Here is a 25,816-nt window from a genome sequence, read left to right as displayed (position 1 = left end):
AACCAGGAGGGGGACAGTATATACCAGGATAGAGGGCATATTTACTAGGATAGAGGACATACCAGGACGGGGGCATATATTCCAGGATGGGGAACATATATACCAGAATGGGGGGACATATATACCAGGAAGTAGCCCAAGATGGGGTACATTAGAACAGGATGATGGACATTACTACATAATGGGGGGAGGGCAACTCGTATATCATTCTAGGATTTAGAATGCTAAATATATACATATACATACAGCTGACCAACATATGGGGATGGGGGGGGGTCCAGGTCAATATTTTGCACAGGGGCCCATCGAACTCTAGTTATACCACTGATCAGAATACCCGTACTCCTTCCTCTATGAGGAAAATAGACATGGTGCCATGGAAAGGAAAAGTGACTGTCACAAATTGAACAATTGAGCTTAACTGGGTTGTGTGGGACCAGTAAGATCGGAAAACATACAGAGGGAGCTGAGAATATGCCTGAAAATGCGCTGTAAAACTTGAACGTAAAGGAAGTTATGTGCCCACTCTCGTGTGTAAAGTTGATAATGAAGAACTGTTAAGTAAAGCTAATATATACTGTAAAGCTGAGTGTATGTATGTATGTATGTATGTGTGTGTGTATGTCCGCTAAAGGAATTTGCACCGTCGCATTTACAATCACGAAATTTTTCACAGACACTCCATGTGACTCAAGGAACGTCATAGACTATGTTTTGACAGGAAAATGTAACCCCGCGCTTTACAGTTACTCTCCAAAATCCTGCCTCCATTAAACTGAATGGAGGAGGGAGCTACAGGCTATTAATAGCAACTGTCAGTGGTTGGTATAGGAACAAAATAAATTGTTAGTATAAGAAGCTTATGTGTGAGGTAATCTGATGTCAGTGGGGAGACGGATAGAGAGAGACAGAAAAAGACAGACAGACAGACAGAGAGAGGGAGAAAGGGAAAGAGAAGACAGACAGACAGAGAAAGAGACAGAGAGAGACAGACAGAGACACAGACAGAGATAAATGGGCAAAGAGACAGCCGGGCAAAGAGACAGCCGGGCAAAGAGACAGACCTGGAAAGAGAAAGACCTGAAAAGAGACAGCCCTGAAAAAAGACAGCAGAGGAAAGAGACAGCTGGGCAAAGAGGCAGCTAGGCAAAGAGACAGCCCTGGAAAGAGACAGCTGAGCAAAGAGACAGCCGGGAAAAGAGACAGCCGGGCAAAGAGACAGATGGGCAAAGAGACAGACGGGCAAAGAGACAGACGGTCAAAGAGACAGCCCTGGAAAGAGACAGACGGGGATAGAGACAGACAGGGAAAGAGACAGCTCTGGAAAGAGACAGCCATGGAAAGAGACAGCCGGGCAAAGAGACAGCCGGGCAAAGAGACAGCCGGGCAAAGAGACAGATGGGCAAAGAGACAGATGGGCAAAGAGACAGACGGGCAAAGAGACAGACGGGCAAAGAGACAGATGGGCAAAGAGACAGATGGGCAAATAGACAGACGGGCAGAGAGACAGACTGAGAAAGAGACAGACTGGGAAAGAGACAGACACACACAGAGACAGAGATAGAGAGAGACAGACAGACACAAAGATGGAGACAGATAGACTGATACAAATACAGACAGAGAGATAGAAACAGACAGACAAGGAAAGAACCAGACAAAGAAACAGACATACAGCAACACACAGACAGAGACTGGGAGAGAGACAGAGAGACAGTTACTATCCCGGGCAACGCCGTGTACTACAGCTAGTTATCTGATAAAGTCAACTGGTGGTCTTCTATTAGTCTAAAGGCTACTTTACACACTGCGATATCGGTCCCGATATCGCTAGTGTGGGTACCCGCCCCCATCTGTTGCGCGACACGGGCAAATCGCTGCCCGTGTCGCACAACAGCCGTCACACATACTTACCTGTCCGGCGACGTCGCTGTGACGGGCGAACCGCCTCCTTTCTAAGGGGGCGGTCCGTGCGGCGTCACAGCGACGTCACTGAACCGCCGCCCAATAGCAGCGGAGGGGCGGAGCTGAGCGGGACGTAACATCCCGCCCACCTCCTTCCTTCCTCATAGCGGCCGGGAGGCAGGTAAGGGGAGCTTCCTCGTTCCTGCGGCGTCACACGCAGCGATGTGTGCTGCCGCAGGAACGAGGAACAACCTCGTTACTGCTGCAGTAACGAGATTTGAGAATGGACCCCCATGTCGCCGATTAGCGATTTTGCACGTTTTTGCAACGATGCAAAATCGCTTATCGGTGTCACACGCAACGGCATCGCTAATGCGGCCGGATGTGCGTCACGAATTCCGTGACCCAACGACTCCGCATTAGCGATGTCGCAGCGTGTAAAGCCTGCTTAAGTCGTCAAATAGTCCTGACCAGCCAAAGCATATGGTAACATGTGGACTGCATGGGCGTACAGCCCACACAACACAAGTCCACACACCTATGTCAACCATGACTTTCATGTAGTGTGCCGGGGCCTCCAGAGTCAATTCCCTCACCCACGACTACCGTCCCGCCCCACCCTACACATAGATAGATAGATAGATTGATAGATAGATAGATAGACCTGGATAATGGGGGTTACTAGTGAAGACTGACCCAGGTCCCCAAGGTGGTGAAGGCCTCTTGTATGTGCCCTTTGTGATCTCCCCATAATCGGGCCCTGGGTGAATATTATGTAATTGAAGGCATAAAGTGGTACATGAGGACTTTTGGCCAAGGACTCATGGTGCAGAACATCTTACGCCAACCTTGCCAAGTGGTTTCTTATTTTATTCTGCGTGTCTGTGCCTCGGTACCCCCGGATGGGAGTCCAGGAGGCCTTTTGATGGCAGATTAGCACCCGCTGATGTCTGTCTGACACTAGTATTATCAGCTCTTAGCCACGTCCCTTTCCTTTTCCAGTCCCTGACATAATGAAGAATTACATCTTATCAGAACATGGAGGGAACTTCACCTTCGTCACATTTTACTTGATTTAAAATATATATAGGGCGGGGGAGGAAAATTAGAGCGAGGCCTCTCCCAAAGTAAACCTCATTTAAAAAGTGTAACAAACAGGTCCGAGGGTATAAAATAACCCCTGTGCCCATCCCACCCGCAGAGAGAAGATGGGGATGGACTGGAGACTGTGCTGGGTCCTGGCCCTCGTCATGGTCCTGGCTGCCGGGGGAACAGCCCAAGCTCCCTGTAAGTATCGGCATTGTTGAAGACTTTCTCCATTGTTAGACGGTTGGCACATTGATGTGACACATGGGGATTCACTAAGGTTGGATATAGAGCTCTGTGGCATTTTAGATGTGCTGATGTACTACAAATCCCAGCATAACTTACACTCAAAACATGGACTACATGCAATATTGTTTTTTTTTTTAAACAATGTCAGTAAAACCTAAACATTTTGGCTAATAATCATATTTACATTGGGGTTGTACTAACTTCAAGGGTTAAAAGGATCAGGCATATTAGATTTGAACATGTCCAGTCATACTCACGGTAGTACACAGTAGTACCTATAGTGCCATCCTTTACAATAGTAGCTAAAAATAATAAATATGGTACATAGTGGTGTAATATTCACTATTGTTAGAGTGCATTACTCACATGAGTACCTAGCGTGCCATCATCATAATAGTATCCACAGTGTCATCCTCACAGTAGTGTCATATAGAAAATATAGTGTCATCCTCACAGTAGTGTCATATAGAAATTATAGTGTCATCCTCACAGTAGTGTCATATAGAAATTATAGTGTCATCCTCACAGTAGTGTCATATAGAAATTATAGTGTCATCCTCACAGTAGTATCATATAGAAATTATAGTGTCATCCTCACAGTAGTGTCATATAGAAATTATAGTGTCATCCTCACAGTAGTGTCATATAGAAATTATAGTGTCATCCTCACAGTAGTGTCATATAGAAATTATAGTGTCATCCTCACAGTAGTATCATATAGAAATTATAGTGTCATCCTCACAGTAGTGTCATATAGAAATTATAGTGTCATCCTCACAGTAGTGTCATATAGAAATTATAGTGTTATCCTCACAGTAGTATCATATAGAAATTATAGTGTCATCATCACAGTAGTATCATATAGAAATTATAGTGTCATCCTCACAGTAGTATCATATAGAAATTATAGTGTCATCCTCACAGTAGTATCATATAGAAATTATAGTGTCATCCTCACAGTAGTGTCATATAGAAATTATAGTGTCATCCTCACAGTAGTATCATATAGAAATTATAGTGTCATCCTCACAGTAGTGTCATATAGAAATTATAGTGTTATCCTCACAGTAGTATCATATAGAAATTATAGTGTCATCATCACAGTAGTATCATATAGAAATTATAGTGTCATCCTCACAGTAGTATCATATAGAAATTATAGTGTCATCCTCACAGTAGTATCATATAGAAATTATAGTGTCATCCTCACAGTAGTATCATATAGAAATTATAGTGTCATCCTCACAGTAGTGTCATATAGAAATTATAGTGTCATCCTCACAGTAGTATCATATAGAAATTATAGTGTCATCCTCACAGTAGTATCATATAGAAATTATAGTGTCATCCTCACAGTAGTGTCATATAGAAATTATAGTGTCATCCTCAGAGTAGTGTCATATAGAAATTATAGTGTCATCCTCACAGTAGTGTCATATAGAAATTATAGTGTTATCCTCACAGTAGTATCATATAGAAATTATAGTGTCATCCTCACAGTAGTGTCATATAGAAATTATAGTGTCATCCTCACAGTAGTGTCATATAGAAATTATAGTGTCATCCTCACAGTAGTGTCATATAGAAATTATAGTGTTATCCTCACAGTAGTATCATATAGAAATTATAGTGTCATCCTCACAGTAGTATCATATAGAAATTATAGTGTCATCCTCACAGTAGTGTCATATAGAAATTATAGTGTCATCCTCACAGTAGTATCATATAGAAATTATAGTGTCATCCTCACAGTAGTGTCATATAGAAATTATAGTGTTATCCTCACAGTAGTATCATATAGAAATTATAGTGTCATCCTCACAGTAGTATCATATAGAAATTATAGTGTCATCCTCACAGTAGTATCATATAGAAATTATAGTGTCATCCTCACAGTAGTATCATATAGAAATTATAGTGTCATCCTCACAGTAGTGTCATATAGAAATTATAGTGTCATCCTCACAGTAGTATCATATAGAAATTATAGTGTCATCCTCACAGTAGTGTCATATAGAAATTATAGTGTTATCCTCACAGTAGTATCATATAGAAATTATAGTGTCATCATCACAGTAGTATCATATAGAAATTATAGTGTCATCCTCACAGTAGTATCATATAGAAATTATAGTGTCATCCTCACAGTAGTATCATATAGAAATTATAGTGTCATCCTCACAGTAGTATCATATAGAAATTATAGTGTCATCCTCACAGTAGTGTCATATAGAAATTATAGTGTCATCCTCACAGTAGTATCATATAGAAATTATAGTGTCATCCTCACAGTAGTATCATATAGAAATTATAGTGTCATCCTCACAGTAGTGTCATATAGAAATTATAGTGTCATCCTCAGAGTAGTGTCATATAGAAATTATAGTGTCATCCTCACAGTAGTGTCATATAGAAATTATAGTGTTATCCTCACAGTAGTATCATATAGAAATTATAGTGTCATCCTCACAGTAGTATCATATAGAAATTATAGTGTCATCCTCACAGTAGTATCATATAGAAATTATAGTGTCATCCTCACAGTAGTGTCATATAGAAATTATAGTGTTATCCTCACAGTAGTATCATATAGAAATTATAGTGTCATCCTCACAGTAGTATCATATAGAAATTATAGTGTCATCCTCACAGTAGTATCATATAGAAATTATAGTGTCATCCTCACAGTAGTGTCATATAGAAATTATAGTGTTATCCTCACAGTAGTATCATATAGAAATTATAGTGTCATCATCACAGTAGTATCATATAGAAATTATAGTGTCATCCTCACAGTAGTGTCATATAGAAATTATAGTGTCATCCTCACAGTAGTGTCATATAGAAATTATAGTGTCATCCTCACAGTAGTATCATATAGAAATTATAGTGTCATCCTCACAGTAGTGTCATATAGAAATTATAGTGTTATCCTCACAGTAGTGTCATATAGAAATTATAGTGTCATCATCACAGTAGTATCATATAGAAATTATAGTGTCATCCTCACAGTAGTGTCATATAGAAATTATAGTGTCATCCTCACAGTAGTATCATATAGAAATTATAGTGTCATCCTCACAGTAGTGTCATATAGAAATTATAGTGTTATCCTCACAGTAGTATCATATAGAAATTATAGTGTCATCCTCACAGTAGTGTCATATTCACTATATTTAGGGTGTCATCCTCACAGAAGTACCTATAGTGCTATCACCACAATAGTTTCTTCAGTGTCATCCTCACAGTAGTGTCATATAGAAATTATAGTGTCATCCTCACAGTAGTGTCATATAGAAATTATAGTGTCATCCTAACAGTAGTGTCATATAGAAATTATAGTGTCATCCTCACAGTAGTGTCATATAGAAATTATAGTGTCATCCTCACAGTAGTGTCATATTCACTATATTTAGGGTGTCATCCTCACAGAAGTACCTATAGTGCTATCACCACAATAGTTTCTTCAGTGTCATCCTCACAGTAGTGTCATATAGAAATTATAGTGTCATCCTCACAGTAGTGTCATATTCACTATATTTAGGGTGTCATCCTCACAGAAGTACCTATAGTGCTATCACCACAATAGTTTCTTCAGTGTCATCCTCACAGTAGTGTCATATAGAAATTATAGTGTCATCCTCACAGTAGTGTCATATAGAAATTATAGTGTCATCCTCACAGTAGTGTCATATAGAAATTATAGTGTCATCCTCACAGTAGTGTCATATAGAAATTATAGTGTCATCCTCACAGTAGTGTCATATAGAAATTATAGTGTCATCCTCACAGTAGTGTCATATAGAAATTATAGTGTCATCCTCACAGTAGTGTCATATAGAAATTATAGTGTCATCCTCACAGTAGTATCATATAGAAATTATAGTGTCATCCTCACAGTAGTGTCATATAGAAATTATAGTGTTATCCTCACAGTAGTATCATATAGAAATTATAGTGTCATCCTCACAGTAGTGTCATATAGAAATTATAGTGTCATCCTCACAGTAGTGTCATATAGAAATTATAGTGTCATCCTCACAGTAGTGTCATATTCACTATATTTAGGGTGTCATCCTCACAGAAGTACCTATAGTGCTATCACCACAATAGTTTCTTCAGTGTCATCCTCACAGTAGTGTCATATAGAAATTATAGTGTCATCCTCACAGTAGTGTCATATAGAAATTATAGTGTCATCCTCACAGTAGTGTCATATAGAAATTATAGTGTCATCCTCACAGTAGTGTCATAAAGAAATTATAGTGTCATCCTCACAGTAGTGTCATATAGAAATTATAGTGTCATCCTCACAGTAGTGTCATATAGAAATTATAGTGTCATCCTCACAGTAGTGTCATATAGAAATTATAGTGTCATCCTCACAGTAGTGTCATATAGAAATTATAGTGTCATCCTCACAGTAGTATCATATAGAAATTATAGTGTCATCCTCACAGTAGTGTCATATAGAAATTATAGTGTCATCCTCACAGTAGTGTCATATAGAAATTATAGTGTCATCCTCACAGTAGTGTCATATAGAAATTATAGTGTTGTCCTCACAGTAGTATCATATAGAAATTATAGTGTCATCCTCACAGTAGTGTCATATAGAAATTATAGTGTTATCCTAACAGTAGTATCATATAGAAATTATAGTGTCATCCTCACAGTAGTGTCATATAGAAATTATAGTGTCATCCTCACAGTAGTGTCATATAGAAATTATGGTGTCATCCTCACAGTAGTGTCATATAGAAATTATAGTGTTATCCTCACAGTAGTATCATATAGAAATTATAGTGTCATCCTCACAGTAGTGTCATATAGAAATTATAGTGTCATCCTCACAGTAGTGTCATATAGAAATTATAGTGTCATCCTCAGAGTAGTGTCATATAGAAATTATAGTGTCATCCTCACAGTAGTGTCATATAGAAATTATAGTGTTATCCTCACAGTAGTGTCATATAGAAATTATAGTGTCATCCTCACAGTAGTGTCATATAGAAATTATAGTGTTATCCTCACAGTAGTATCATATAGAAATTATAGTGTCATCCTCACAGTAGTGTCATATAGAAATTATAGTGTCATCCTCACAGTAGTGTCATATAGAAATTATAGTGTTATCCTCACAGTAGTATCATATAGAAATTATAGTGTCATCCTCAAAGTAGTGTCATATAGAAATTATAGTGTCATCCTCACAGTAGTGTCATATAGAAATTATAGTGTCATCCTCACAGTAGTGTCATATAGAAATTATAGTGTCATCCTCACAGTAGTGTCATATAGAAATTATAGTGTCATCCTCACAGTAGTGTCATATAGAAATTATAGTGTCATCCTCACAGTAGTGTCATATAGAAATTATAGTGTCATCCTCACAGTAGTGTCATATAGAAATTATAGTGTCATCCTCACAGTAGTGTCATATAGAAATTATAGTGTCATCCTCACAGTAGTGTCATATAGAAATTATAGTGTCATCGTCACAGTAGTATCATATAGAAATTATAGTGTCATCCTCACAGTAGTGTCATATAGAAATTATAGTGTCATCCTCACAGTAGTAACTACAAAACATATACAGCTGCACACTAAAATGCTAGCAATGAATAAGAGAACTCTGGTATTGCATTACTGCTATAGGAATAGTTGAAAAAAGAGATATTTTGCTTATGTATTGGCCAATGCATGTGAGCCCGGTCACCACAACAAGGTAATCTCTGTAAACTGGGAACCTAACTTGAAATGCCACTATCTGGGTTAAAAACCTCCATGTCTGGTCAGCTCAACTCCTTCTGTAAAGGGGAGTGAACACAGCCTGGTTATGGGGCATACGATAACCAGGCTGTGTGTGTTCATTCCCCTTTACAGAAGGAGTCTAGCTGCCCAGACATGGAGGTTTTAACCCAGATAGTGGCATTTCAAGAGACGAAGGATGTGTGTCTTGAAAGATAGAGCAGAGTCGAGATTTACACAACGAGCTTGCAAGACTTTGGAGAGCGAGCAGCCATTAACTTCGGTGGGGAGGCTTGGTGTGGGGTTGGGGGTTGAGACAGGAGGAGGAGGAGGATAATGAAATTGTCCATGTTACATTTTAGAAATAGAGAATATCATGCTGGCTTTAAAAGCCACTGATTGACGTTGCCTGGTGTTTGTCATGAACATTACTAAACTCAGTGCACATGTGACTCATATGCATCTGAAAGGGGGAATACACTACTCACACTCACTCGTCCACTCACCTACACGATAGGCTGACAATGAGCTAAGGGCACCCCACAGCCAGTCCTCACATTACCACCACACTTATTGCTGCCATCGTTGGCCTTTTTTGATAAGTAAGCAAAACATCTACTTTCCCAAGCATCTGATCGGTGCTCTTCTTGCACTACATAGGTTGTGGGTACATTTAGAGCAGTAAGATGCAAACTTACTATATTTTAAATTTAATATACAAAAAAGTACAATGCTTAAAACGTTGCAAAGAGATGAAATAACAAAAATACATACCGTGTTTCCCAGAACGTAAGACAGGGTCTTATATTATCTTTTCCTCCAAAAGATGGTGCTAGGGCTTATTTTCAGGGGCTAGAAGTCGAAGTCCATAAAGTAAAAAAACCATGGCATACACCATCCAAGATCCAGAAAGTGCTTTTATTCCATATAACGTGCAGCTAAAATAGCGGAAAGGAGAGAGCCGGGTGCAGGCTCCCCAAGAACGACGGCCGTTTTGTACCTTGTGTGCTTCTATGGGTCCAAAGTTGGAACCGTAGAAGCACACAAGGTGCGAAGCGGCCGTCGTTCTTGGGGGGCCTGCACCCGGTTCTTTCCTTTGCGCTATTTTACCTGCACGTTATATGGAATGAAAGCACTTTCTGGATCTTGGATGGTGTATGCCTTAGTTTTCTACTTTATGGACTTCTTTTCTGGATATCTCCTCTCCTCGTCCACTTGCACCCATTACCATTTCTTTTAAAAGGAGGACTGAGGCTATTCCAAGATATTCGGTGTAAGGTATTGCACGGTTCAGTGCAGAACCGCTTCTGTTTATTACATTTATTTTCAGGGGATGTCTTATTTTTCCATGAACAACAACAATCCACATTTATTCCTGAACAAAAAAAAGTCAATATATATCCAAATATAATCATGACGAAAGACTTTGCTCTCTTCTCCACAACCCGTTCACAGATCAGGTCTTCCAGCTCAGGAAATAAGTGTTTTGCGACCTGATCCACGATCCAGGTTTACGCTTCTTAGGATTTCCCTCATAACCTGTTGACTTAGGTTATCGCACTTTGATCGCTATTTTTGGATTTTTCTGAGATCCAACCTCTCTTTGCAGAAAGCAGTACATTTTTTGCCCTGAGAGTCCTCCATAATTCCTTTCTTGTACTCGATGGAAAAGCTCTTGACCATTGAGGAAGGATTCTCCAGTCGTGCTGTATGTGTGTTACCCACCAATACCATCTGTAAATAATACACGAACTGCATGTGACTTGGTTTAAAATTGGCCACAGCAGCCTTTATTACCTATTATTTACATACTAACACAAGGGGGCGCCGTCCAACGGGCGACCCCAACAAATAACAATAGGTAACACAGTAACCAATACAGTAAATATACAACCCTGAGTAGGCCCAGTCCAGGAACCACTTCTCACCCCAGTATCCCTGGCCGCAACACACCGACCCAGAGATGAGGTATTAATCACCTACGGATTAACCCTCCAACTTTGCAGAACCCCGTGCCTGCAACATCCCGGAACCTGGAGCCACCATACCAAGATGGTGTCTCTCTGTCCAGTTACCATTGCCTTCAACCGCCTCTGGACCAGACCTACCCCCCGCTGCTGTGACAAAGAAACAACCCAGACAAAATTCCCCTCGGTATTAAACACAAGGGAGGGTGGGCGGGGATCGTTCCATATCCGGAAGTCAAGAGAGAGGGGGTAAGTCAAAGTCCTTTACTTACACCCCTCAACTGTCCCACCTCTTCCTCCAGGGAACTCCTCCTACCCACCAATCCCTTTTATTCTGCCTTATAAACAAACCATTCCTGTTTCCATTAACCCCATCACTCCTTCCCTTCCCTCTAGTCATGTCGCCCCTCCACCCTATGGGTTCCATGGCTTTCTTGACCATTGAGGAAGGATTCTCCAGTCGTGCTGTATGTGTGTTACCCACCAATACCATCTGTAAATAATACACGAACTGCATGTGACTTGGTTTAAAATTGGCCACAGCAGCCTTTATTACCTATTATTTACATACTAACACAAGGGGGCGCCGTCCAACGGGCGACCCCAACAAATAACAATAGGTAACACAGTAACCAATACAGTAAATATACAACCCTGAGTAGGCCCAGTCCAGGAACCACTTCTCACCCCAGTATCCCTGGCCGCAACACACCGACCCAGAGATGAGGTATTAATCACCTACGGATTAACCCTCCAACTTTGCAGAACCCCGTGCCTGCAACATCCCGGAACCTGGAGCCACCATACCAAGATGGTGTCTCTCTGTCCAGTTACCATTGCCTTCAACCGCCTCTGGACCAGACCTACCCCCCGCCACAGGACAGGGCACGTGACTCCTTACGTGGCCTGGACCCGCCACACACCAAAAGCTTGTACCACACCTCCACGCAATCCCAGCGTCCACAAACAGCACCAAGAACGTTAAGATGCACCCCCATCGCATCACCAAAACCACCAGTTCAGCGCCACCAACTTTAGGCGCCGCCCCCCAATAAAGGCTCGATTGATACTGCCTACCGCACAAGCCACACGCCATTCCAAACCGGTCACACTATCAAAAACTACCCCACGATTAAGCCCGGGTATGTCTTCCACAATGCAACAAACAAACAATTTTTTTTTTTAAAACATTCATAAATAACTTCTCGAGATACCTAATCGCTGCCTCCCACTCACTGGACCAGTACCATCGACCCGTCCAGACCCCACTGGCAAAATTTGGGCGAGCCTCAGACCGTCGAGGCCCCGAGAACCAACGAATGCCCAAATATCCAAATGAGGCACACCCTCACCACAAAACCCAGAGGTTATAAACCCACAGATAACACCAACCTGTTACGCCAACCCATTCCACTCCCAAAAGACTCAAACGCCCCCATTGGCCTTAACCCGATAACAACTGAGGCCAACGTAACACCGAAACAAGAGGACTCCCACCTCCCAATACTTCTCACCACCCCTTTTTTGAGCCCACCGAGGGGCCTCCGTGGAAGCCCAATCCAGAAGGAAGACGACCCGTAGTATTCCGGGCGCCCACCCCCGCCACCTGCAATCCAGTCTGCAGCGCTGCCACAAAATGGTACCTTAACAAACGCGACACAATAATGATCCTGGGCGTCCTCACAACATAAATTCCGCACCCGGGACCGCGTATAACAACACCAACCTTCACCACCCGCCTAATCTGATTCGGTGAGCGACAAAGCCGGCGCTCAACCCACTGCACCACCTCGGACACATCCTCCAACATCCAACCTCCGCTCCTAACCGTAGATGGGCTGACCAACCCCACAATCTCAAAGCCTCCCAAAAGGCTAACACAAACCGTTTTGGACAAGGGAAACAAAACCTGCTCGTGCTCAGATGAACATAGCCACCACAAACCACTCACCAAACGCTGCCACAAAACAACGGAGACGGACCCTTGTATCCCGCTGCCTCACACCCTTACGACCAAACCCTTCAAGGCCTGCCGCGCACTAAGATCCTGCGAAAACATCTCTCCACATCTAATCCTCAACAAGACAGCCACAGCCGCCACCCTCTGCTCCACTGCTGACGCCGGCCTAGCAGCCTGAAAACCGTTAATCACCACTGCCAACGCCCCCACCAAATACTCCACCGGGCCTTCCTCACACATTGTCCCAAACAACGTTATCCGCGCCACCCACACTTCTGGATATCAGCCCCAAATAACCTCAGTCACTGGGCACCGAGCCGCTCCCCAACACAGCCACACCAGACTCCACAAGCCCTCAGGACACACCGTGCCCACCTTGTCTGTTACGCGGCCTCAACTCCCGAGACCTGCAGAACTGGAAGGAAACAAAGCAGCTGCTATTCCCTTGGCGAACCCCAGTACTGGTTGCGCCACGCATACCAAATTTTTTTTTTTTTTTTTTAAACGCATACAATTGCGAAACCAACTGTCGCAAGTACGCCACCCTTGGCCCCAGGATTAGCAAACCAACTATTAATCGAATTCTCCACCAACTGATAGTCAGAATGACAGCACACCTTCCTCTTGGAAAAACTGCCAACCTCCCCAACCCGACTATTACCACCGATTGGAAGCGCTACCCCACAATGCCCAACCAGAAAACCAACTGGACCCGCTGCATCCGAGTACCGCAGCTACGTTCCATCAGGCACCACCTTACCCAGCCACAATCCGCGGCCACTAAATCGCCGTAAGAAAAAACCTCCTACACCATCAGATCGTCATTGATCTCCTTCGTGACCACACACAAATGATCCGATGGCTGCACCCTTGGCGCAGCCATCGCCAGCCGTCCAGCAGACACGCCCCCCAGCGGCGTAACTCTGCACCTGTGGTTCGACCGCCCCTGCAAAGACTGCACCGCCTGAAACCGCACCGTCTTAGCTGACCTAACTGCCTCTATCGCAGCCCATAGGACCACACCATTACCCACGAATCCTACCTCTCTGACCATAACATCAAACTTTATCCCCCACAAACTGTATCACTGGCGTTGGACCCTCAGTCTTCGCCTGCGCCAACAGGCCCAAAAGAGTATCCACCACCATCGGCAATGAAACAAACAACCTCAACGAATCATCAACCCGCCAACCCGATGTAAAGAGAATCAACCTATAATGAATAAGAGGTGTAAGCTGGGACACACCACGCACAAACCACTCCACAAAGAAATAACCGCCCCCAACGGAACATAAAATGGGACAAAACCCATTAGCCCCCACCGATCAGCATAATAATAACTCCCCTCCCCACCGCAGCACCAGAACTGCTAGCTAGCAGGGTGGACCAGTAACAACCTAAATGCCACCTCCAAATCCACCTTTGCCATCAATGCTCCACGGCTCACCGCCTTTACCAAATCCCACCCTCTGTCCAACGACACATAATAAACCGCCGACAATTCTGGAGCCAAGCAGGCATACACCGATGACTCCTCCAGATAAGATACGTTTTGAACAAGCCGAAATATATACATCTATATACAGCTCATTTCCGGCACTACCCACCAACAGAGAAACCCAATCATGACAAGGAGGGCCCCGAATGGCCCACCCATCCTGCCCAAAGCCACGTCCTGACCCCTCTTTCCACTGACAACCACCAGGTGTCCCCTAGCCCAGCACAAACTTCCAATAAGGAGGCAAAGATCCACCAATATAAATAGAAAGACGCAGAATTACTATGTTCCTTACCACAACCCAACACGTATGCTTAAGACAACCGTCCGCGCCAAATCTGCACCACCCATCATTCTATTCCCCCCAAAAAACCCTCATCGACCGTGTCGCCGGGGTTCCACGCCCCGAACAGCCAACTACCCCCCAAAAGGGGGGGGCTGACTAGGAGCCGCCATCCACTGCAGCCATAAGGATGTGCCCGTATGCTCCTACCGCATACTGGCACGCAACACCTTCCCTTGCTGAAATTACACGGCGTACTGAAGCCAGACTAAACCGCCATATGACCTAAACAAGCCACCCCAAATGGATCCATATAACCGAACCATGCCGAACCAATTACCCAATTCCTTCCCCCGATACCCTTGCCAAAAACGCAAATGCCCGCAGCCACATTGCAAATGTACGAGGGGTGAGCCTCCACCGGCGCTCCCCTCCCTCTACTTATCCTTCCTGGAATCACTTGGCTTAACCTAATCCAGGTGAAACTGTTCCAGGGGGAGCAGCGAAACTATTGCTACACGTTCCCCCATTCAAATCTTATCCCTCACATCCTCCAGCAAGTGAGCCCCCCCCCAGCGGGCCTTTGAAGCACCCATAACTCTCACACTTGACCACTGTCAGCCCAATGCACCACCTCATCCCCCTCTTCGCTCCTCACCACTCACTCTGTCACAGCCCTTGCCGCCTCTGCCCGAAAATGCTCCCCTGCCGCCTCATGCGCCCTCACTCTGCCTGCCGCACCTGCGCCTACTAACCACCGATCCCGTCCATGCCGCCGGCGGTGCATGCGCACTCTCCACAACCGTATACACCACTGCAGTAAACCCCATACCTTGTCAAAACACAAACCCACTCGGCGCTGCCGTGTCCGCAGCCGCCCCCCCCACCAACTGCGCCCCAACCCTGCCGAATCCACGGCCGTCTCACCCGACCGCGACCCGGCGTATCCTGGAATAAAAGTCACGCCATCCAGACGTCTGATTCTTCCGTCGCTGCTTCCTCCTCCTCCTCGCTGGAGCCGACTGCCTCTGGCTCATGTAATGCAGACGCCGCTGAAGCGCTGCCACCACCACGGCCGTCCTCCTGGTACGCCGCGTGGGCACCATCCTCCAAGCTCCATCTTCTGTCCCGCGGCGACAACCCCGGAAACCGTCCCGACCCACGGGCTGCCACCGCGGGCCTCGTCTTCTGGCCCGACCCCCCCCTGCTGCCTGCAAGGACAGGGGGTACCTGTGGCCCGACCCGCTGCCAGCAGACTCCCATCCAGAGCCGCCAGCCTCCTGCCCACCTGGGCCCAGAAGGCATCCGTCCGCCGGGTCCTCGCCCCCCTGGGGGAGACCGCCGCTGCCGGGAGCTGCACGCCTGCTCTGGGTGACCAGGCGGGGACCGCAGGGTCCCCGCCGTCACCCCCACGTACCGACGCCTCCCGGGCATCCGTCGCACCAGGCTCGCCTGCCCTGGTGCCAGACCCCTTGCTGGCTGCAGCCCCCCGGCCACCCCCCCTCCACCCACGGGGGAAGGGGGGTAACGCTGGCCTCCGTCCTCGCCGGGCGCTCTCCTGGCCAGGAGCCGCCGCATCCAGCCCTCCTGGGCCCCATGAAAGCCTCTGTCCGCTGGGCCCTCCCCCTCCTGGGGGAGACCGCCGCGGCCGGGAGCTGCAACCTGATCTGGGTGACCAAACAGAAACCGCAGGGCCCCTGCCGTCACCCCCACTCACCGACGCCTCCTGGGCACCCGTCGCCCCAGGCCCGCCTGCCCTGGTGCCGGACCCACCACTGGCTGCAGCTCCGCGGCCCCCCCCACCGTCCGCGAGGGGTAAAGCTGGCCTCTGTCACCGCCGGGCGCTCTCCCCGTCCGGGAGCCGCCGCATCCAGCAATCCAGGCCGCGGCTCGGACCGGAAATAGGCCGCAGACAAGCCACGCCCCCCTCCCGGCTGCCGCGGCCCGGACGGAGATTCCTCCCGCGGCCGGAGCAGCAGCTGAGTACTGCCCTGCCCACGTCCTACCGCGGAGGGTCCCCGAAGGGGCTCTCACATCTCCTCCTCGCTCCCCCCGCACACGGCAAGTACCTGAGATATGAGGGAGGGGGGACGCCGCCCGCAGCTGACAGGGGAGCGAGGGGAAAGTGCCAACGGGTTAACCCCCAGCAGCCAAGGCGTGGGACCGCGCTGCCAGGGGCCCGTGCACTGCCATGATGAATCCGCTGGTCCCGGGTAGCAGCCATCCTGTCGCACGTCCGGATCGTTCCATATCCGGAAGTCTGGTGATGTGAGGGGCTGGGGAACCTCCATTATGACGTCCTTGTACAGATCTTTGTGTCCTTCTAAATACTCCCACTCCTCCATGGAGAAATAGAAGGTGACGTCCTGACACCTTATAGGAACCTCTCCAGTCAGATCGTTCCATATCCGGAAGTCAAGAGAGAGGGGGTAAGTCAAAGTCCTTTACTTACACCCCTCAACTGTCCCACCTCTTCCTCCAGGGAACTCCTCCTACCCACCAATCCCTTTTATTCTGCCTTATAAACAAACCATTCCTGTTTCCATTAACCCCATCACTCCTTCCCTTCCCTCTAGTCATGTCGCCCCTCCACCCTATGGGTTCCATGGCTTTCTTTCTTTTTGCACTCCGGTTGTCAGGGGGTTATAATTCCAGTATGGTATATATCTTGCTTATCTGTTTACATATGGTAATTTACCATTGTAAATGATGGATAGACCTTTCACCAAGAAAAGCAGACACCTCCAAAAGAATGGCACTGAAAATACCAAATGAGACCCAAAAAATGAGGGTTGACTCTCACACGCAGATCGGTTTTCCTGCTGATGTCACTCATACCACAGGCACGTTACATACCGTAAGGTCCCTTGGCATTCCAGCTGCCCTCTTCCTTGTTCCAATGCAGCCAAGTATAGCGAATTACTCTACTGGGGAATGGAAACAGCCACAATGCTCTAATAAAATGGGCTTGGGAGGGAGTGACACTAGCGAGACTACCTGATATGTCTGTGAGAGTCTGACACTTACCAACCCTTGTTGTTTTGGGTTCTCTGGGGTCTATTGGGGGTCTCTGCTTTCCTTGGTGAATGGTCTATTTGTCCTGCTTTATTCAATTGTCAATTGATTTAACTTTTTTCCATTTATAGCTGTCTAGACACTATTTAAACTGACTTTTTCATGAACTGTAACTAGAACTTATATTTAGAGTAGGGCTTATGTTTTGAGAATCCTCAAAAATCCTCAAAAATCAGGCCCCCTTGACATGCACGTGAAAAAAACAAACCATTTTTTCACGGACGTATTAAAGGGGTGGTATGCTCCCCGTGTGTCGTGTTTGTGGCGCATGCGTGTTCTCCATGTGTTATACGTAATAACACACGGAGAACGGAAAGTCCCACCTTACCTGATTCTTCCGGAGCTGTCTGTGATGCGGCAGAGACTGCAGGGCTCGTGGAGGTGAGTATGTGTTTTTTTTACTTTTTACAATGATGTGTGTTTCTCCAAAGCGTGTCACGTGGAACCGCATCCACACTACATCCGTGTGGTACGTGTGCAGGCCGCGTGACACCCGTGCTGCTGGAGAAAAACGGACATGCCGCCGTATGGAGCACACGGGCTCATGTCTGCTCCACACGGAGGCACGGGCCAATGGCTGAACTCGTGCGTGCACATAAACCCATTGATTTTAATGGGTATACGTGTGCCCGTGTCTCCGGCACATGCGGGAACAGACCTAGCACGTATCGGAGGCACGTGCGTGTGAAGGGGGCCTAAGGCTTATTTTGGGGTTTTCGGGGAAACAGGGAATTCAAGGCAAAATCTGTACAAAAACAAAAGGGTTAATATAGAAGCATCTAATGGATGGAATCCGTGAGACCTTCTGGTGGAGGAGATGACCCAGGTTTGCTAAAAATGTATCGTCTGCTTTGGGGGTAATTATCTTCTACATATTTTAGCATTGATTTGCAAGAGAGAAAAATACACAAAGAACGTTTGTTCTTTCTGCAACTGCCGTCTCCTTGCTAATTTTGTTATTTACTTACAGGCGATCCTAATAGATATCCAGTGATTTTGGATTTTTATGCAATCCATTACACAATCCGTAATACTTCTCCCTTTTAGAGATGGAATGGGAGACTGATATCCAAATGGTCTCCCTAGCCCAGTGTCTCCCTGATGTGATAACACTAGACTGAAGCAAAGCAGTTTCCATTGTCCTCAGCCTCCATATCAAACCAGTTGAAGGGGATGTGATTGGTCACGACCAGAAAAATTAGGTCCAATGAGATATGGTACCAACCTTTGACTAGCACACACCATGTCTTAAAGCTCCTTCTTTACAACAGAGTAGGTCATCTCCTTGGGCAGAAATTGTCTGGCCAAATACATGATGAAAGTTCTTGCCCATTGGAGTTTCACTATGAATTTCCCTTAGGCCATAAGAACTCGTATATGTCTGTACCGGAAAACTTTGTGTGAAATCTGCTTGCAAAACAGCACAGCTGACAAAATAAGAATTCAATGTGGGAAAAGTGTGCTGACCATTGAACTATTAAAGGCAGCGTATTTTTGGATAAGCCTGTTTAAGGTTTCGATAAGTCAAGTTAGATGCAAACTTTCTATAGTAGCCGATATGGTAGTAACCAAGAATGGCATAACCAATTTTTTCAGTTTCTGCAAAGGCCCAGGCTGCGATGGCATCTACCGTCCCAGGTTTTGGTTTTAGAGTTACCCCTTTGTGTCCCCCTAGGGGAATCTCATGTGCTACCTTCAATAATTTCTCCTGAAACTAGTAAAGCACAATGAGTTGCACTTCCTTTAACCCCACCTTTTAGGGGCCACAAGGGCTGATCTCCAAATAAAGCCCCCCTGGATCCCAGAATAAACCTTTCCTTGTTTGCAAGGTCTCATAACTGTTCTAAACTAACGGTGTGTAAAGTGGCTATGAATTCTGGGATCTGGGTGATTTTGGGAGAAATTAACATTACAGTCTCACAGGTTCTTTAGTATTACCATAGCATCCTCAGACATTTCTATCTCAGAGATCAGGCAGATTAACAAGAAAACAAATCACTTCCACTTTAGGGCGTACTGGCCCTTTAAGAATAGGTGTGCATGTGTGCGCACCCTAAGTGTGCTCCAAGGAGACCTGTGTGGCATGCGCAAACCCTGGGAGCCAGCAGCAGTAACCATGGATGCAGAAGGCCCTGCTGAGTGGCCAAGAGGTTGAGTATGCTGGCATGCAGGAAGGAAGGAAATGTGACGCCCTGGACTAGCCAGGTAGTCACATACATACCGACACACACACCCCCACCCTAGGCAGTTACAACAGTCAGACAAAAACCCTTGTTGCCTCCCTCCAGAGTCTGATGTCCACACCAGGTGGGGCGGAGCCATGTGCTTGGCCCCACCCACCGAGGAGTTCACAGGCCTGGTGGCGGGAAAAGTGTGAGTTCAGTCTTGGAGGTGAAAGTGAGAGGAGTGAACACTTGAGGTGTCTGGGTAGGAGCCCAGACACTGACAGCAAGGTTGGCAGACGGTGGTGGCCGTCTGCAGGAGTTGGTGGAACTCCGCAGAGTCGTAAGGACCGGGGTCGGGCGTCGGCCCGCCGGTACCGGACCAGGGAACGGAGTGAAGCTAAGCACACAGGCAGGGCCATCGGACCCCGACCAGGCTTGGAGCCACCGTCAATAGTCAAATCCGAATGTGACAGGAACCCTAGGGGTTTCCTAACAACCAAGTCCCGATTGAAGGCAACCGTCCACCCAGAGAGGATATACAGCCACCGCCACAGGCTAGAGATCCAAGGGCCAGCGCCTGCGGTCAAAACGGGCTCCTACGGCACCTATACGCCGGGGAGCGGACTACCGGTGGGCAATCACAGGAGTCAAGAACATTCTCAAAGGTGCAGGGAAAGACAGCCACCATCAGCCGTCCGGGGAGAGCACAAAAACAATAATGCAGCCGGCTGCGGGACCCGTCCACCCGGACGTTTTGGTTTACCTACGACTCTGTCAGTGATTGTCTGAGTGAGTACACCAGTACTGTCCGGCGCCGCGCAGTCCCTGCACCCCAGCCATCCGGCCACCCCGTTACACCATCGGGCCCCCAGGATCACCAGTCCCTGCCCACGGAGGGGACAACATCTCAGCTGCACCCTACCATCTCTCCCGGGATCCCCGTTACCAGCAGCGGTGGTGCCATTATCACCACGACCCGTGGGTGGCGTCACGAACAATCTCCCTAAACATACCATCCCCATTTCACTCACGGGTGAGGAGCGCTACTCGAGTCCCCAGGTCCGGTCAACCGCTCGAGCCACCGAGCAGCAGCAGCAGAAGCCCCGAACCCGAGTGTGGCGAGCGCGTCCCCTCTGCCCGCGACAACTTGGCGTCACGACCAGGATCGAGCCGATCTACTTACCAGTAGAGGTGCGCCTTGCAGTCTCCGCCGGCGGCGTCCGGCCGAAAAATTGAAAGCGCTGCCATCTTTGGCGCGAAGATTTCCCGCTCGAGCGTCTTCCCCGAGCGGGGAAGGCGCGAAAGTGAAGCCCCGCCCCCAACAAGCGGAAGTGCTAGAAAGAACCAAGGGGTAACTGTCTGCGCCCGACAGAGCCGTTGGAAACGGGATAGCCCGTGCTCCGGCCGCAAGAGCGGGAGAGGCCGCGGGTCCAGCGGTCGCCCAGGTAATGCCGTTCTCCCTGCCCTATGTGCCTGGTGCTACCCGGCTGCCGCAGTACGATGGGAAGCCTGATGCTTTGCAGGTGTTCCGGAAAAAGATTAGCCCGGTCCTCGATTTATATCCCTTGACTGACAGGCAACGGGCAGCGGTAGTGCTAGGGCAGCTAACCGGCGCGGCTGAGCAGGAGACGGAGACCTGGACCGACGCGGATCGGGCCTCGGTGACAACCATTTTTGAGAAACTCCAAATTGCTTTTGAGACCCGCACGGAATCGGAATTGCGGATGCAGCTCTATCAGTGTCGACAGCGGCCTGAGGATAATATAAGAGACTATGCCCTGCGCCTGCAAACAGCCCTCCGTACGCTGAAGCGGGTGGACACTATTAACGATGAGGACAGTAATAAGATGCTAGTGGAACAATTCCTTCAAGGGCTGGGGTCTGCGGAAGACCACAAGCAGCTAAAGCTATGGGCCCTAGAACACCCCAATCTGGACTTTGCAGTGCTGAAGGAGCGGGCCATCAAGGCCCTGCAGGCCTCAATGCCAGACGCTCCTGAGGCGGCCCCATGGCCGACTGAAACCGCTCCCATTACGGTGGCACCTCCTCTCCCGGCTCTACCGGCCCCTGCTGCGCCTGTCGGGATGATGGAGGAGCTAGCTGCCCAGGTCCGCCGCATGGATGGAGACCTAGCCAAGAGCCTCGCCGCACTTCAGCTTCCGACGAGAGTCAAGCCCCCAGGGAGGATCCAGCTCATCGACAGCCCGGAGGACGTCCCCTGGATGCAGCGGAGAAGGACCAATGACTCACAGTATAGGCCTCCTATTTGTTACAGGTGCAGCAAGCCTGGCCACTACTCTAGGCGGTGCCCGTTAAACAAGCAACCCCTGGGGCCAAGGGCCAATCCTCAGGAGTAGACACCAACGGCCCCCCCGATTGGCGAGACCGGTACGTCGGAGCTCGCCCCATCATCCCCCTGGCAGTGGACGGTGTCCCGCTCATGGCCCTCTTGGACACAGGATCACAGGTAACCACTATCCCATATACACTGTACCAGCAGTATTGGGGTACTGATGAACTTGCCCCCTCTGATGATAGCCTGACCCTTGTCGCAGCCAATGAACTCCCGCTAACCCAGGTGGGATACAAGCAAGTGACCCTGACTGTCGGACGTACGGAGTTAAAGAATCAAGGGATGATTGTGTTAATGAATTAACCCAGTGATCATACCCCGAAAGTAATCTTAGGGACCAATGTGATGGAGCATTGTATGAGTGAGGTGCTGAATCTGTTGCAGCAGTTGGCCGCCACAGCAGGATGAGGCCGACAGAGGGCTGTGCAGCGTGAGATCCGGGCCCTTCTGTATCGGCAGCAAATGAACTCAACTGGTGGAGAGATTGGTGGAGTGAGGGTGATGGATGTGGCCCCTTGGTAGTGCCACCCTGAAGTGAGATGATGATTTGGTGCAGGGCAGCAGTAGGCCCCCAGGGGCGCGACTACCTGGCGATGGTGGAGCCCACGCCTTCCGAACACTGGCCCACGGTGATGGCGGCCAGAGGTGTGGTTGACGTCAAAAAGGGGAGAGTGCCTGTGAGAGTGCTGAATTGTGGGGAGGAAGAAGTTAGGCTCCCTCGTTACGCTACCCTTGCCAAGTTGCTCACCCTACACCCTCACACCATTCACGAAGCCATCCCTCCTACCTCAGCATCCCCTGCCAGTAACCATACACCCCCTGAACAGTTAGAGGAGTGGTGCCAGGAATTACATGTAGGCACTGACGCCACACCCACGCATCACAAAGAGGGGGTATACAGGGTGGTGCAAGAGTATGAACAGGTTTTCAGCAAGGACCCATTAGATTTCGGGAGGATTAAGGGGGTTCAACACCATATACCTACAGGTGTACATCCACCCATTAAAGAAAGATATAGGCCCATCCCGCCAGCACATTATCAATGCGCCAAAGACATGTTGAGGAACATGAAGGAGGCAGGGGTCATTCGGGATAGTTGTAGTCCCTGGGCAGCCCCACTGGTGCTGGTAAAGAAGAAGGATGGCACCATGCGAATGTGTGTGGATTACCGGAAGATCAACCAGATCACGCATAAAGATGCCTATCCTCTCCCCTGTATCGAAGAGTCGCTAGCTGCGCTGAGAACTGCTAACAGTGAGAAGACTGCATTCGCAACTCCCATGGGACTCTGCGAGTTTAACAGTATGCCGTTCGGGCTGTGCAATGCCCCCGGAACCTTCCAACGGCTCATGGAGTGTTGCCTGGGACATCTCAATTTTGAAACGGTCCTACTGTAGCTGGACGATGTGATCGTATATTCCCAGACGTACGAGGCCCACCTGGAACATCTGGCTGAAGTGTTTGCGTCCCTAGCCAAGTATGGGATGAAACTGAAGCCCTCCAAGTGCTACCTGTTGAAGCCCAGGGTGCAGTACCTCGGACACGTGGTGAGCGCAGAGGGTGTCGCCCCAGAACCCGAGAAGATCACTGCTATCCAAGACTGGCCGAGACCGACCACAGTGAGGGAGGTGAGACAGTTACTGGGCCTGGTGGGCTACTACCGTCGCTTCATCAAGGGGTACACGAAGATGGCCGCCCCCATGCAAGACCTTCTTGTGGGGCAGACTAGGGGTGGCAGGTCCCCTGGATCTCCGTTCATGTGGGAGAAGAAGCATGAGGAGTCCTTTCACCAGCTGAAGACGGCCTTGACGGGAGAGGAAATCCTGGCGTATCTTGATTACAGCCTCCCGTTTGTCCTCTACACCGACGCCAGCAATGTGGGCTTGGGAGCGGTCCTGTCCCAGGTCCAGGATGGGCGAGAAAAGGTGATCGCCTATGCCAGCAGAAAACTCCGGCCCACAGAAAGGAACCCCGAAAATTACAGCTCCTTCAAGCTTGAGCTCCTGGGCCTGGTGTGGGCAATCACCGAGAGGTTCCGACATTATCTCGCAGCGGCAAAATTCACAGCCTACATGGACAATAATCCGTTAACTCACCTGAACACGGCCAAACTGGGCGCCCTGGAACAGCGGTGGGTGGCCAGGCTATCTAATTATGACTTCACTATCAAATACAGAGCCGGCCGCAAGAACACCAACGCGGATGCGTTGTCTCGGATGCCCCACCTGCCGGATGGGGGGTCAGAAGACGATGACCTCGAAGAAACTGAGTTGCCCGCGTTCCATCGGCCACTGGTCGAAAAATTCCATGTCAAACAACAACAGGCGAACCTGGACCCGCTACCCAGCCAGGGGTGGCGAGAAGCCCAAGACCAAGCGCCTGCCGTCCAGTTGGTCAAGACCATGATTGAGCAATGCTCCTCCGGAATGGAATCGGCAGCGCCTCCTGAGGCCCAGCCGCTGTGGAAGGAACAAGCCCGCCTGTACCTGCACGAGGGGAAGCTGTATCGAGGGCTGATCAACCCGAAGACTCATGAAAAGGTTCGTCAGCTGGTGGTCCCTCAGGCCAGCATGCCCAAAGTTCTCCGGGCATATCATGATGGCGCTGGGCATTTCAGCTGGAAGAAGCTGGAGATGTTGCTGAGGGAGCGGTTCTATTGGAGTGGGATGCGAGAATCTATGGAGGCTTGGTGCCGAGAGTGCGGCCCCTGTGCACTGAGAAGAAAGGATGAAGTCAGCCAAAGAGCCCCTCTACAGCCGATCATCACCCACCAACCGCTGGAGTTGGTTGCCTTGGACCACGTCTAGCTTATACCCAGCCGGAATGGGTATACCTATGCCTTGACCATCATGGACCACTACTCCAGGTTCATGGTGGTTGTTCCAGTCAAGGATTTGATCGGCCATACCGCAGCCAGGGCATTCCAGACCTACTTCTGTCGACCGCACGGATACCCGGGGAGGGTGCTCACGGACCAGGGTTCAGCCTTTGAAGCGGAGGTGTTTCAAGAGTTCTGCCAATTGTACGGTTGTAAGAAGCTCAGGACCACGCCATACCATGCCCAAACTAATGGAATGTGCGAAAAGATGAACAATCTGGTCCTAGACCTCCTCAAAGTGATACCGTTGGAAGAATGGAACCTGTGGCCAGACAAGCTGCCCGACCTGTTCGACATGTACAACAACATCCCCAGTAGTTCTACCAAATGCACCCAGGCGTATCTGATGAGAGCCCGACCGGGCCGGCTGCCGGTAGACCTAGAAATGGGCTTGGAAGCTCCTGAGGCTCTTCCTTCGACTGCTGGCTGGGATACTCGGCAGCAAATCCAATACCGACAAGTCCAGGAGTATGTGGAGAAGAATCTCGGTCAGAGCCGAGAGAAAGAAGCGCAACGCTTCAATAAGCGAGCGTCAGCCGTCCCCTTTGGGCCGGGAGATGTTGTGCTGAAACGGAAGAGAAGGACCCATAAGCTGGATGACCAGTGGGAAAGGACCCCGTATGTCATACAGCCCACTGAGTGGTAGAAT

At 48.3% G+C, this 25,816-nt stretch overlaps 1 protein-coding gene across 1 annotated transcript in view; it reads left to right on the top strand.

Moving 5' to 3' along the window:
- The first annotated feature begins 3,110 nt into the window (after nucleotides 1-3,110).
- The window catches only part of LOC142290877 (trefoil factor 3-like), a 41,700-nt gene continuing 18,994 nt past the window's right edge, over nucleotides 3,111-25,816 (top strand). Inside the window, exon 1 of the mRNA XM_075334940.1 lies at nucleotides 3,111-3,189. Within this exon, the coding sequence (XP_075191055.1) occupies nucleotides 3,111-3,189 (79 nt within the window). The remainder of the gene's footprint in view (nucleotides 3,190-25,816) is intronic.

The sequence above is a fragment of the Anomaloglossus baeobatrachus genome, chromosome 2 (assembly GCF_048569485.1).
Source record: "Anomaloglossus baeobatrachus isolate aAnoBae1 chromosome 2, aAnoBae1.hap1, whole genome shotgun sequence".
NCBI classification, from domain to species: domain Eukaryota; kingdom Metazoa; phylum Chordata; class Amphibia; order Anura; family Aromobatidae; genus Anomaloglossus; species Anomaloglossus baeobatrachus.
Note: the sequence above shows the minus strand (reverse complement) of the source record. Positions and strands in the feature narration are given on the sequence as shown.